The sequence below is a fragment of the Zosterops lateralis genome (assembly GCF_965231275.1).
Source record: "Zosterops lateralis genome assembly, chromosome: 26".
NCBI classification, from domain to species: domain Eukaryota; kingdom Metazoa; phylum Chordata; class Aves; order Passeriformes; family Zosteropidae; genus Zosterops; species Zosterops lateralis.
Window position 1 is genome coordinate 582,381 of NC_139786.1, and position 12,740 is coordinate 595,120.

The 12,740-nt window shown below is 59.8% G+C and overlaps 1 protein-coding gene across 4 annotated transcripts; it reads right to left on the reverse strand.

The window, feature by feature from the left end:
- Window positions 1–667: 667 nt before the first annotated feature.
- CSRP1 (cysteine and glycine rich protein 1) lies at window positions 668–11,895 on the reverse strand. 4 transcript variants are annotated; one of them, XM_083878477.1, is made up of 6 exons: window positions 11,000–11,103; window positions 10,193–10,305; window positions 5,918–6,086; window positions 5,219–5,345; window positions 3,334–3,427; window positions 670–3,010 (listed from the first exon to the last, which is right to left on the reverse strand). In XM_083878477.1, the coding sequence occupies exons 2-6, from the start codon at window positions 10,302–10,304 to the stop codon at window positions 2,934–2,936; spliced, it is 579 nt and encodes a 192-aa protein (XP_083734603.1). In that variant the 5' UTR covers window position 10,305; window positions 11,000–11,103; the 3' UTR covers window positions 670–2,933. The 4 variants fall into 4 exon arrangements, with proteins under 4 accessions (XP_083734601.1, XP_083734603.1, XP_083734604.1 ...); XM_083878478.1 differs by having other exon boundaries at window positions 10,928–11,049; XM_083878476.1 differs by lacking the exon at window positions 11,000–11,103 and adding an exon at window positions 11,757–11,895 and having other exon boundaries at window positions 673–3,010.
- Window positions 11,896–12,740: the final 845 nt, after the last annotated feature.

Consider the following 12,740-nt stretch of genomic DNA (forward strand, 5'->3'; position numbering starts at 1 on the left):
TTGGGGGGCTGGGGGCTGCAGTGCCTCCAGGTTTGGGGGGCTGGGGTCTGCAGTGCCAGGGCGAGGGGTCCTGGGACAGAGGGCTGTGCCTGCAGCACCAGCCAGGCAGGGGCTCTGGGGACCCCCAGGAGGGGAGACTAAAGCAGAGAACAGGCAGCAGCAATGGGGACAGCCCCTGACACACACACACACCCTCCAGGCTCTCACCCAAGGGTGCTGGGCCACAACCTCAGCACACAGAGCTCCCACCCCTCAAAGCCCCACCCTGCAGACCCCAGCCCCGCCCTGCAGACCCCAGCCCTGCAGACCCCAGCCCCACCCTGCAGACCCAGCCCTGCAGACCCCCGGCCGAGCCCCTCCTGCCCCTCCAGCCCCTCCATCAGTCCCGGGCCCTGCCGGGGGCTCTGCCGCAGCCGCCGTGGCCGGGGGACAAGTCTGCAGCCTGATGAGATGCTCCTCATTATCCCTCATTAGGAGGGCGGGGCGGCTGGCGGGGCCGGGAACTGGTTGGTGCTCCCTGGGGCCAGGCTGGGCCCTGGCAGAGATCCCGGGTGTCCCGGGAGAGCCTCCTGACGTCAGCCCGCCCTGGGGGTCACCCCGAGCACCCCGGGACTGCAGAGCACATCTGTGGGTTCCCCCTCCAAGGCTGTTTTCCCACACACGGGGGTGCTGAGCCTTGGGAGCTCGGGGAGAGGAGTTTTGGGATTGTCACTGCTCTGGGATGTCCCTGGGCAGTTCTGGCTCTGCATCCAGCTCCATCCTCACAGCCCGGGGGGAGCTGAGAGCTGCCAACCCCTGCCCAAACCAGGGGTAACCAGGGCCACCCCACCCTCACAGGGGAGAATTCCTTACCAACATCCCATCTAACCCTGCCCTCGGGCAGGGAAGCCATTCCCCCCTGTCCTGTCCCTCCAGGCCCCTATCCCCAGTCCCTCTCCAGCTCTCCTGGAGCCCCTTTGGGCCCTGGAAGGGGCTCTGAGCTCTCCCCGGAGTCTTCTCCAGGTGACACCCCAGCCTGGCTGCAGAGCAGAGGGGCTCCTGCTCCTCCCCTCTCTCTGACAGAACCTCCACATCTGCACGAGGAAGGGACCAAACAGAGACTCACTGCAGCTTCATGGACCAACCTGGGCATGGTCCCAGCTGGGCACATCCAGCCGAGGTGTCCCAGCAGCAGCACAGCACGACACACTCACAGAGCAGCCCCTCCATCCCTGGGACAGCCCCAGCTCACACCTCTGCAGCAGCTTCCTGACCCCCCATCCCTGCAAGAGCTTCCAGAACCTTCTCCCACCTCCGTGGGGGAGCAGCAGGGCCTGTGCCAAGGGAGGGAGGCAGGTTTGGGTCTCTCAGGGAGGTACCTGAGCCCTCCATGCTGTGGCTCCCAACCCCACCTGAGCCTGGGCTGTCTGTCCCCCCACCCCAAGTGCCACTAGACCCTCATCACACAGCCCAGAGCCCTGGGTCCTGCTGGGATCTAGAGGAAGGAGGTTTTTGGAGATGGTAGAGACTTAACTCCCCATCTCCAAAAACACCCCGGGTGTGATGAATAGGAGAAAGCACTTCAGCTGATAAAGGAGCCCAAGTCCTGCCCAAAAAAGGGATTTCTGCCTCTGTTGTGCTTCTCAGAACACTCCCCATCTCATTTGCTCAACCACAATGTTTGTAACTTATAAAAAAACCCCAGAACTGAATTCCCTGTGGAGTCCCCAGCTCTGAGCTGCAGGGAGGCTGGTCCCAGTCTGCCCCACCGGTCCGACAGGAGAATCACAGAAAGGGAGAGAAGAGTTTAGAAGAAAACCCATTAAACTTGTGTAGCTGCCAAACTGGAGGCTTCATGATCCACGAGCTGCTAAAAAAGCAGGGAATAGGTGAAAAGCTGTTAATTGCTTGGCACACTGGGCCTGCCTGCTTGGAGAGGTGCCACCTAAAAACCCTGAGAGGGGTTTTGAGAGGGTGAACACACTGTGGGGCTACCAACACACCCCAAAAGGGCTGCCCCTGCCACCTCTGCTTTTGGAATTGTTATCCCCATCCCTGGGAGTGTTCAATGACAGGGCTTGGAGCAACCTGGGCCAGTGGAAGGTGGAAGGAGATGAGCTTTAAGGTCTCCTCCTCCAATCCAAACCATCCCACGCTGATTCCTGGTGGCAGCAGAGGGGCAGCTGATCCCAGCCCAGCTGCAGAGCTCAGCTGGCCACAGCTGGGCCGTGTCAAAGTGCACTGACACATTCCTGCCGTTGGGCTTTAATTACAAGGCAGGGCTGCAAACACCTCCCCAGCTCCGGGCACCGGGGCCTGTCCTCAGCCCCAGACGGTGAATGAGTGTCGGGGCCAGGCCTGGGTCAGCGTTGACGCCTCTGATGTTTTATTGCTTTGCTCGGCTTTGATGTCTCTGAGGTTTTATTGCTTTGCTCGGTGTCGGGGCTGCAACGCAGAGCAGGAGTTGGGCACTGGGGCCTCGCTGCAGTGGGAGGGGGTGGCCTCCCTGGGCCACCTGCCCCAGCAGGACCCCCGTGGGGACATTACTGAGACCCCCGTGGGGACAGTGCTGGGACCCCTATGGGGTCAATGCTGGGACCCCCGTGGGGACAATGCTGGGACCCCCGTGGGGACAATGCTGGGACCCTCATGGGGACATTACTGAGACCCCCATGGGGACAGTGCTGGGACCCCTATGGGGTCAATGCTGGGACCCCCATGTGGACATTACTGAGACCCCCGTGGGGTCAATGCTGGGACCCCCATGGGGACAGTGCTGTGACCCCCATGGGGTCAATGCTGGGACCCCCCCGGCCCAGGGAGCGCCGGGGCAGGCAGGAGAAGGGGCTGGTGCTGTGAAGCAGCAGTGGCTGGGGGGACAGTGGGGCACTCACTGTGGCGTGGGGCGGGTGGGCAGCAGGGGACAAGCCCCAGGTGAGCACAGGGCCTGGAGCTCACTGAGAGTGGATCAGAGCCCCTGCGCCCTGCCCAAAGCCAAAGCCTTTGGGACCGAAGTTCTTGGCGTAACAACCTGCAGAGGACGGAAGGGAGACACAGGTGAGGCTGGCACAGGAGCAGCTCCTCCCCAGGAGCACACCCTGCCTGGGCAGGACGAGGTTTGCCAGGTTTGCTGGGCAAACAGGGAGGCCCTGGCTCAGCCCTGGCTCTGTGGCTGGCACAGTCAGTCCCCAAAATCACTGCTGGGCCACCCCTGGGTCCCTGCACAGGGGTCTTCACCCCCACCCCTGGGTCCCTGCACAGGGGTCTTCACCCCCACCCCTGGGTCCCTGCAGAGGGGTCTTCACCCCCACCCCTGGGAGCCCAGGAGAAGCCAGCAGGGAACGGGGGGCTCACCTTTGCAGTAGATCTCCCCATCTTTGTCTGCCAGGGTGGTGGACTCCAGGCTCTTGCCACACTTGGCACAGCGGAAGCAGGACTTGTGCCAGGACTGCGGGACAGGAGCAGAGCCCGGTCAGAGCCCAGGGACAGGACAGCCAGGCCTGGTACCAGCCAGCCTCCCTGCTCTGCTTCTGATCCAAAATAGGGGGCAAACAGCTCTGAAGGGGATAAAAGCTTTTCCCTGGAAACCACTCCCAGCCCCACAGGACAAATAGAGAGAGGAAACACCAGGTGTGGTCACTGCCCCTGTGCTGATCTGCTTTTGGAGGCATTTTGCCCACACTCTTAGAGAAGTAATTAGTGCAGTAATTTCTACAATAATTTGTAAGGAGGAATCCCCTCCTCTTTGGGGACTGTCCTCTCTTAAACCAGGAGATAAAAGCCCCCCTTGTCCAGCTGAGACCCACGGCTGGTGGATGTCAGGCTGGGATGGCAGCAAGGATGGGACAACTGCCCCACACAACCATAACTCCAAGGAAGGCAACAAACAGGAAAAATGCCAAAACCAGACAGTGTTTAAAAATAACCCCCCAGGGTTCCAGCAGTCCCCTGGAGATAAATGAACTCACAGCCTTCAGGCAGACCTTAAGTAGCCAGAGCTGCTCACCACGGAATTTAAACAAACACTTGGGAAAACACAAAACCTTTTTTGGAAGAAAATGTGAAATTCGGGGGCTGGAGAAGGAGGAGGAGGTATTGGATGGAGTCATCCAGCAAACATTAGCATATGAAATACATGCTCTGGAATCCTCTCTGGGTCTACTTCAGTGTAATTATTTCACCAGCTTTGGTTCCCTGTAAACAATGAGGCCAGGAGCTGACCAGGAAGCCCAGATCATGGTTTTAAGGGTAAATTCAGCTTCTGACCCTGGGCTGACCCTCAATGTGTCCATCACAAGCAGCTGGGGGGTGATGATGCTGAAGGGCCCTTTCTGCCCCCTCTCCTTGTTCTGGGGATGAGGGCCAAGGACAAAGCCCAGGAGGGCAGAGCCCAGCCAGGTCAGGGAGTGACAGCTCATCACTGTGACACTGTCCCAGCAGGGCCACCCTGTCCCCATGGCACAAGGCCAGGCAGCCTGGCCTAGTGCCCCAGACAAGCCCTGCAGGTGCCTGAGCTCCTGGGGAGGGCAGCTCCAGGCAGGGACTCATCTGGGGTCCAAGGGCTGCAGGGCAGAAAAGGGTCCTCAGGCCCTGCAGAGGAGCTGGGCTGGCACCAGGTCACAGCTCAGGGTGCAGAGGTGGGTGGGAAAGGTGAAGGGATGACCCTGGTGAAGGGATGGCCCTGGTGAAGGGATGACCCTGGTGAAGGGATCCCCTGGTGAAGGGATGACCTTGGCACAGGGAGTGCCAGGGCTGTGACAGTGACCTGCACACCAAACCCTGAACCACCAACCAGAGCAGCCTCAGGAACATCCAGCAAACCCACAGCTCCTGTCCTGGGCAGTGCTGACCACTGGAATCCACTGCCTGCCCCAAATCCCAGCTGCAACATCCTGGCCTGTGGCACAGAGGGGAGAAATCTGCACTTGTCAGTGAACACTAACACTGGCCATGGCTCAGGTCACTGCTCACCCTCCAGCACACCCACAGCAGGGTGTCCACTGTGGCCTCTGCTGAGCAGGGCTGTAAATATTTAATATAAAATGCATTTCTTCCCCATCTACAATTCTGTGAAAGTGCTGCAGCCTGGACAACCTGCCTTCCAGACAGGCCAAGATCCCCTTTTGGTGCCAGGCTTCTAAATGAACATGGCCACTGGACCCAAGGCCAGCCCTGGGCAAGGGCAGGTCCAGAGCCTCTCCAAAGGTGTTCCTGCCCCAGGCCCAGCATCCCCTCTTACCTTCCCAGCTCCGATGACCTTCTCAGCCGCATACACAGCCTGGCCACAGCGGGGACACCCGTCAGCTCCTCCCACCTTCTGGGCCATCCTGGCTGCGTTGGGGTTGGGGGCTCGATGGGGCTGGCCCCTGTGGGTGGCAGGGAGTTCACGGTCAGGGATGCAGGAGGGAGCAGGGAAGGACTATGGGATGGCAAATCCCAGCCCAGTTTATAAGGGAACTTCAGGAACAATGTGTTGTTTTTGTTGAACATGTGTTGTTGTTGAACCTTGGAAGGTTCAGCCTAAGGACTCTGTGCTGTGAGGGGGCAGGCAGAATGCTCAGGCAATGGGGACACGTCCCATCCCACCCACCAAACGGGATTAATTGGGATTCCCTGGAGGGGCACAGGGGCCAGGCAGCCCAGGGACACTGCTGGGAGCTCAGGATTCATTGGGAATCCCTGGAGAGTCAGAGAGACCAGGCAGCCCAGGGACACTGCTGGGAGCTCAGGGCTCACTGGGATTCCCTGGAGGGGCACAGGGCCAGGCAGCCCAGGGACACTGCTGGGAGCTTGGGGCTCACTGGGATTCCCTGGAGGGGCACAGGGCCAGGCAGACCATGGTCACTGCAGCACAGAGGCTGCACACCAAGCACCACAGGACAGCTGTGGGGACAAGGTGCTCACAGCCCCAGGGGTGGAAAACAAGGCTCAAACTCACTCTTCATATTTGATTCCCAGGGACTCTCCCTTGTCGGTGCTCAGGGTCCCTGCCCCCTGCCCGTAGCCGTAGCCCTTGGGGCCGTACTTCTTCCCATAGCAGGACTTGCAGTAGATCTCCTCGCCGTGCACGGCCACAGTGGTGCTGTCCAAATTCTTCTTACAGACCACTGGAACAGAGAGGAGGGAGGGTGTGGCATCAGCCCTCTCTGCCAGAGCTGGGTAATGAGCTGGGGAAAACAAGCCCTCACAGGGACAGCACAGCTCGGCTTTCAAGGAGCAGGGAAACCCTCCCAGGATCCAGATCCAGCTGCAGGGAGCACATGCAAACCAGGCTCGATAAGGATCACAACAAGAGCAGTGTCTGGCTTTAAAAGGAAGCAACCAACAAAGCCAAAGCCAACGGGGTTGATGATACCAAGGGGAGGAAAGTGCTGTTAACCCTCTGGGGGCTGCTCTCCTACAGAGACACCATGGGGGTGAGTTTTCCCTCTGAATCACTGCAGGATTCTCAAGCCTGGGGATGGATGTCCTGGCCCCACTCCCAATCCACAGCAGGGAGCACTTGGGACAAAGAACTGTGAGCAAATGTGGTTTTCCTGAGCCATCCAAGAGCAGCCCTGTGGCCATCAGCACACCCGAGGCACTGCCAGGGCTTCACACAGCAGGCACAGTCACCTCCCAAAAGGCTCACAGGACACCCCAGCCCTGCTCCTGCCCCAGCCTGGGGTGTGCAGGGGTGAGGAACACTAACTCAGCTGGTGTTTGAGCCCTGAGGGTCAATGTGGGATGTCAGATGGGACAGGAGGAAATGACAGCCAGGCTCAGGGGCCTTGCTGAGCCCACCCAGAGCTTGAGCTTGGTGCAGGGCTCAGACCTTTTCCTGATCTTTAGGTTTCCATAGAATCACAGACTGGTTTGGGTTAGGAGGGACCTTCAATTCAGATTATCCAATTCCAACCCTCTGCCATGGACACCTTCCACTATCCCAGGTTGCTCCAAGCCCTGTCCAACCTGGTCTGGAACACTTCCAAGGATGGAGCACCCACAGCTTCTCTGGGAAGCAATGCCCCACCACCCTCTGAGTAAAGAATTACTTCCTTATATCTAATCTTTCTCCTTTATATCTAATCTAGATTGCTGCTCTTTCAGTTTAAAAAATCCCCCCTTTCCCTTTCGTTATCTGTGTAAAAAGTCATTCTACCTCTTTTTTATAAACCTCCTTAAGGTCCTGGAAGTACCAGCTCCTGTCCCAGCTCTGCCACGTCCCTTCCCAGCCCTTCCTGGGACACTCAGCCCAGGGAGCAGGAGCAGAGGCCACCAGCACCCAAATTCCATGTGCTGTCCAGTGTCCTGTGCAGGATCCCAGCTCCTGGGGCAGGTCTGCAGTGCTGGCAGCCAGCCCCACGCAGATCCGGCTGCAGCTGCCACACAACTTCCCCCATTCCTGTTTTCCACGCCTTAAATGTCGAGGCTTCCAGCAGCTTCTTGGCCTTCCCCAATATCACAGGAATGCAAACAGGGCAGAGCTTGCTCCGGCTCCCCTTGGAGCAGCACAGAGTGAGCAGGGGCAGGAGGCAGCCCTTGCATGACTAAATACAGCCAGGAGAACCCTGTGTGCCTCTGCTGGAGCCAGGAGGAGGAAAGGGAAACGTGTCCTGCCATCTAAGGAGGCTCTGGCAGAGTCCTGTCCTTACTGCACACTCCCAGCACAGCAGGAGCTGGGGATAGAGGACAGATCCCAGCTGGGGGAGACCAGAGCTGGTAACTGGCTCCAAAGCTGCTGCAGGGACCTCCTCGCTGCCCTGGGGTGACACTGCTCAGGCAGAACATCAGGAAGGAATCTGGACACTTTCACTGGCATTTCAAAGGGCTGAGCTTTGTCCTGGGTAGCAGTGAACGATCTCAGTAGCATCTTGATGGATTTGGAGCTCCAGCACACAGTCTCTTTCACAGTCCTTCACATGTACTCACAGAGCTCTGAGAGGCAACAGAAAAAATTGTTTTACCCAGCCCCTGGGTTTGTGCATTGCAGAAATTCCAGTGCACTGCACTCACAGAGTTAAGGACCCTTTGTTTTTCTAAGAGCAGCTGAGCTGCTCCACAAAACAATTACACAAGAGCTGCCTGTGCTTTCCAAGGCCAATTCCAGCTCGTTTTTTGCTGCACTGCCCAGGCAGCTGGAGCACGGCCAGGAGTCAATCACCAAGTAGCTCCCTGAGCTCTCATGCACTGTGGTAGGCTTGGCTCTTTTTAGATGATGTTTTTGGCAGATCTGGTTGAAGTATTTGTTGTTCTCCCCTCAAGATAAAGGTTTAGAGTTCCTTGATGGGGCCCAAACGCAGCACTGGGAAACAGGCTGGGAATGCAGGAGCTCAGGAGCAGCACCCCCAGCCTGTGGCATGGCCTTGGAGCAGTGGGGCAGGTGGGCTGAGCCACAGCCTGAGCTGGGGACACACAGCCAGGACAGGCAGAGCTGCTGGGTACATGCAGAGTGGGATAACAAATGCCTGCAAGGCACAGGGACAGCAGCCCCGAGCCCAGAACCACCCCCTGGGCATTTGCTGTCATGAACACACATGGGGGACCTTCTTCCCCCCTCTGGCCATGTATTCCCACCTGGCAGCAATGCCTTTATCCTGATTCCCTGCCTCCTGGAGGCCTGCCCTGCTCTCTGGGTGCAGCATCCCATGGCAGCAGCTTTCCCTGGCAAACCAGCTGTGTGCACAAGGGGTGAGGGCAGCATTCCCCACCCTCTTTATCAGAGGCCACAGAACAAACAGGATTTCCTTCTGCAGAGCAGCTGCTGCAGGAACCCAGCCCGTCACCCTCGTCCTGCCCAGGAAAAAACCTCTACAACTCCCCTGCTGAGCCCCAGCAGCCAAAGCCTGGAAACTCCCACTAATGGGAGCTCCCACGCTGGCCAGGCTCTGCAGGGAGCACAGGCACAGCAGCAGCCTCCCTCTGCCTCCCTCCCATCTGGATCCAGCTGTTTGTGCTCCTTCCCAGGCAGGCTGGACCAGAAGTATCCAGCAGCCAGGTTAGGTGGGCACAGGGATCACCCCATGAGCTCACTGGGGTTTCCCTGCTGGAAGAGATCAGTTCCAGAGTGTCCCAGTTTCCAGATCCCACCTCTGCTTGCTGCCCCTATGGAGAAGGGCCCTGCTGTGATGGGATGGTGGAGGTGGGACCAGGGCACTGGGAACAGCTGAGGGAACATTAAACCTCAGTGGGGCCCTGCTGCCCTGAAGGGCACCCTGGGGATGCATTTCTGCTGCTCTGTGGCAGATGACACGTCTGGAGGAGCCACCAGCAGACACAGGCAATGTGTGTGCTCCTGTCCATGGAACTCCAGACAGGTTTGGGTGGGAAAGGACCTTAAAACTCATCTTGTCCTATCCCCTGCCATGGGCAGGGACACCTTAAACTAGACCAGGTTGCTCCAAGCCCCATCTCCTGTAGGCACAGGGGAATCACTGATATGGGACAGTCTCCAGGGACAGTAATCTGGTACCACACAGGCTGAAGATACTGTTTATCTTTTGATTCAAATGTCCTGCAGCCCTGCTGAATGCCCCAGGTGCTCTCAGCACTGCAACACCACAGCCCTGGGACCCCCAAAGGCAGGGAAGGGTGTCTGGGGACTTCCATCAGGATCCCAGCAGGATTTGTAGGATCCTTCAGAGCAGGCAAGGAAGGGAGCTCGGCCCTGGATCACTTGCAGCCAGATCCTGTTGTGCTGCCCCTCCCTGGAGGTGACACTTGGCTCCAAACATACCCCAGAGACACCCTCAGCATCAGTGGGTCTGCAGACAGCCTGGGGGTGATGCTTCAGCCCTTCTCAGAAGGCTTTCCATCGGCACAGGGGCCAGGACAGGACCACATCTTCTTCCATCATCCACTCAGACACGAGGAGATTCCACGCCAATCTCCCCAGGCTCAACCAGTTTTTAACGTGGGAAAGCCACATAGAAGACTAAATCCAGCTCCATCTCCAAGCACTGCATGGGCTGTGCCACCTCCTGCCACCACAGCTGGCAGAGCCCTGTCTGATGCTCCAACCCTCCACATCTGGACACACAGCAGAGGACCCAGCCTGGCCTTTCCCTGGAGCAGGGATGGATTGGTTTTGCAGGGTGCTGGCTGAGGTCAGCCCCGACAGCCTGGACAGCCCAAGTGTCCTGGAGTGACCCAGTTCCTGCCATGCTGTGGGGTTTGGAGAGACCCCGAGGAGCCCAGGAAGCAGAGAGGGGGTCAGGAGAGGTGTGGTACTCACTGCACAGGAAGCAGGACTTGTGGAAGCTGTTGCCTTCACACTGCACCTCTTCAGCAAAGTACACGGCCTTCTGGCACACCCCACACTTCTTCCCTCCTCCCCAGTTGGGCATCCTGCAGGGGAGAGCACAGTCAGGAACAGGGGCAGGACTCTGTGGGGCTGGGATGGGGCAGCTGGAGGAGCTCCAGCAGTTTTCCCACATCCCCACACCTGCAGGGAGCACCCTCAGTGTTCACAGGGTGCACAAACTGCAGGGTGCACAAACTGCAGGGTGCACAAGGAGCAGAAGCAGCAGAACTCAGGGATCCAGCACTCAGCTGCCTCCCAGGGAGCACTGGCCCTGTCTGCCAGGAGCAGCACAAATCCCTGTCCTGGAGCCTCACAGCTCCTGTCAACGCCAGGAAAAAGGAGGGAACAGTCCAAAGCTGGGAGACAATGCTCAGAGTGACCCAGGCACCTCCTCGGGCCACAGCCCTCCTGTTATTGCCCCATGCCATGGCCAGGGTGACTGTGGTGAGCCTTGGTGCTGCAGTGACAGCTGCCACAGCCCTGGAGCCCGTTCCCTGGGGAGCCTGGGCAGTGCCAGCACCCTCTGGGGAAAAAAATCTTCCCCTGTTATCCAGCCTGACCCTCCCTGACAGCCCCAGCCCTTCCCTGGGGTCCTGTCCCTGCTCACAGCGAGCAGAGAGTGAACCTGTCCCTGGGATAAAGCTGCAGACCCCGAGGAGCTCTGACCTCGGGCTCCTCTCCTTCAGCAGGAACAGACCAAATAACCAGAGCTGCTCCTTGCAGGGCTTCTCCTCTCACCCTTCCCCAGGCTCCAGAGCCAGGAGGAGCAGAGTCCAAAGCCAGCAGAGTCCAAAGCCAGCAGTGTCCAAAGCCAGCAGTGTCCAAATCCAGCAGTGTCCAAAGCCAGCAGTGTCCAAATCCAGCCTCAACCCTCAGACTATTTTAGCAGCGGTCCCTTCTCACACAGAAGTTCAGAAGATCCGATCAGGGACTCGGCAGCGCTCGGATTTTTGCCCAGAGCTCCCGAGCCGCCTCCCACGGGCTGAGCGCTCTGGGGCTGGAAAGCGGCGCTGGGAGCGGTGCTGGAGCCTGTGCCCAGCCCTGTGCTCGGGAGGGCAAACCAGCCCTGGGAACCGACCCGAGCCCACAGTGAGCCTCTCGGGAAATGAGCTTTACCGAGTTCAGCCCCTCTGATGCAACAGTTTTCGGCTTCCGCATCCCGCCCGGCGCGGGGCTGTCCCGGCACCGGCAGCGCCTTTGGGGGACCCCGGATCCGGTGCCCACCCAGGGCGGGGCCGTGCCCCCTGCCCCCCCGGGGACCGGGATGGAGGGAGGGAGGGATGGAGGGAAGGATGGATGGAGGGATGGAGGGAGGGATGGAGGGAAGGATGGAGGGAAGGATGGATGGAGGGATGGAGGGAGGGATGGAGGGAAGGATGGAGGGAAGGATGGATGGAGGGATGGAGGGATTGAGGCAGCCCCGGGTACCGGAGGGGGGGAGAAGCGGCTCCGCTGCGCTCGGCGGGACCCGGGGCCGCCTCCAGCCCGCACCCACCTGAGCCGGGCCGGGGCGGTGTGAAAGCTGGGTCGGTATCAAATCCGGGGTCGGTCTCGGTGTCGGTTCCGTGCCCGGTGCCGCGGGCCGGTGTCGGGAACGGCGCTGGGGCCGCTCCGGCGGCCGCTCGGCGCTTTTGTCGCTGGCGGGCAGGGCGGGCCCGGGGGGGCCGGTACTGATGTCACCGCTGGGGGTTCTGATGTCACCGCTGGGGGTTCTGACGTCACCGCTGGGGTCCTGATGTCACCAGGGGGGTGGCGAGAGGCAGCACGGCCGGAGCGCCCCCGGCACCTCCTGCCCTGCCCGGGACCCGCATCCCGGTACCGGGGGAAGGACCCTCCGGGGCTCTAAAAGCCGGAGGGAGGAGGCGCCTCCCAGATGTTTCGGTCGGTGTTTTGTTCTGCGGAACGTTTTCCTCTAATTTAAAAGAGACGTTGCGAGATTGGAGAATGGAGTGAGAGCAGCCCTGGGGAGAGGGACAGGGGGATGGATGTTGGGGGATGAGGAGCCCCAGCCGTGTGTTCTGGCAGCCCAGAGCCCCCCAGTGCTGGGCTGGGCTGAGCCCCAGTGCCCAGCAGGGCAGGGCAGGGCAGGGCAGGGCAGGGCAGGGCAGGGCAGGGAGGGGGAGACTCTACCCCTGTGCCCCCTCAGGTGAGACCCACCTGCAGAGCTGCCCCAGCCCTGGGGGCCCAGCACAGGAGGGATGTGGAGCTGCTGGAATGAGTCCAGAGGTGACCACAGAGCTGCTCTGGGGCAGCACCCTGTGTACCCTCCAGGTGTCCCTCCGAGCCCAGATATTCCCAGAGCAGCCTACAGAAGGTGTTCCTGCAGGGCTGCCAAGCTGCTTTTCCCTTTTCCCTGTGTGTTTCTGTGCCAGGGCAGTGCAGGAGCTCAGGAAGGTCCAGGACCTCACGACAATCCCAAGGCTCCAGGGGATGCTGTTTACACCCTAAAAGGCCGAGGGTGGTCCATGTGTAGACCCCA

Coding starts and splice junctions, on each gene's coding strand:
- CSRP1 (XM_083878475.1), bottom strand. CDS start 7,361: ATGGGGGAAGTTGTGTGGCAGCTGCAGCCGGATCTGCGTGGGGCTGGC. Junction 3,428..5,218: donor AGGTCATCGGAGCTGGGAAG/GTAAGAGGGGAT, acceptor CCTGTCCCGCAG/TCCTGGCACAAGTCCTGCTT. Junction 3,011..3,333: donor TGGGGAGATCTACTGCAAAG/GTGAGCCCCCCG, acceptor CGTCCTCTGCAG/GTTGTTACGCCAAGAACTTC.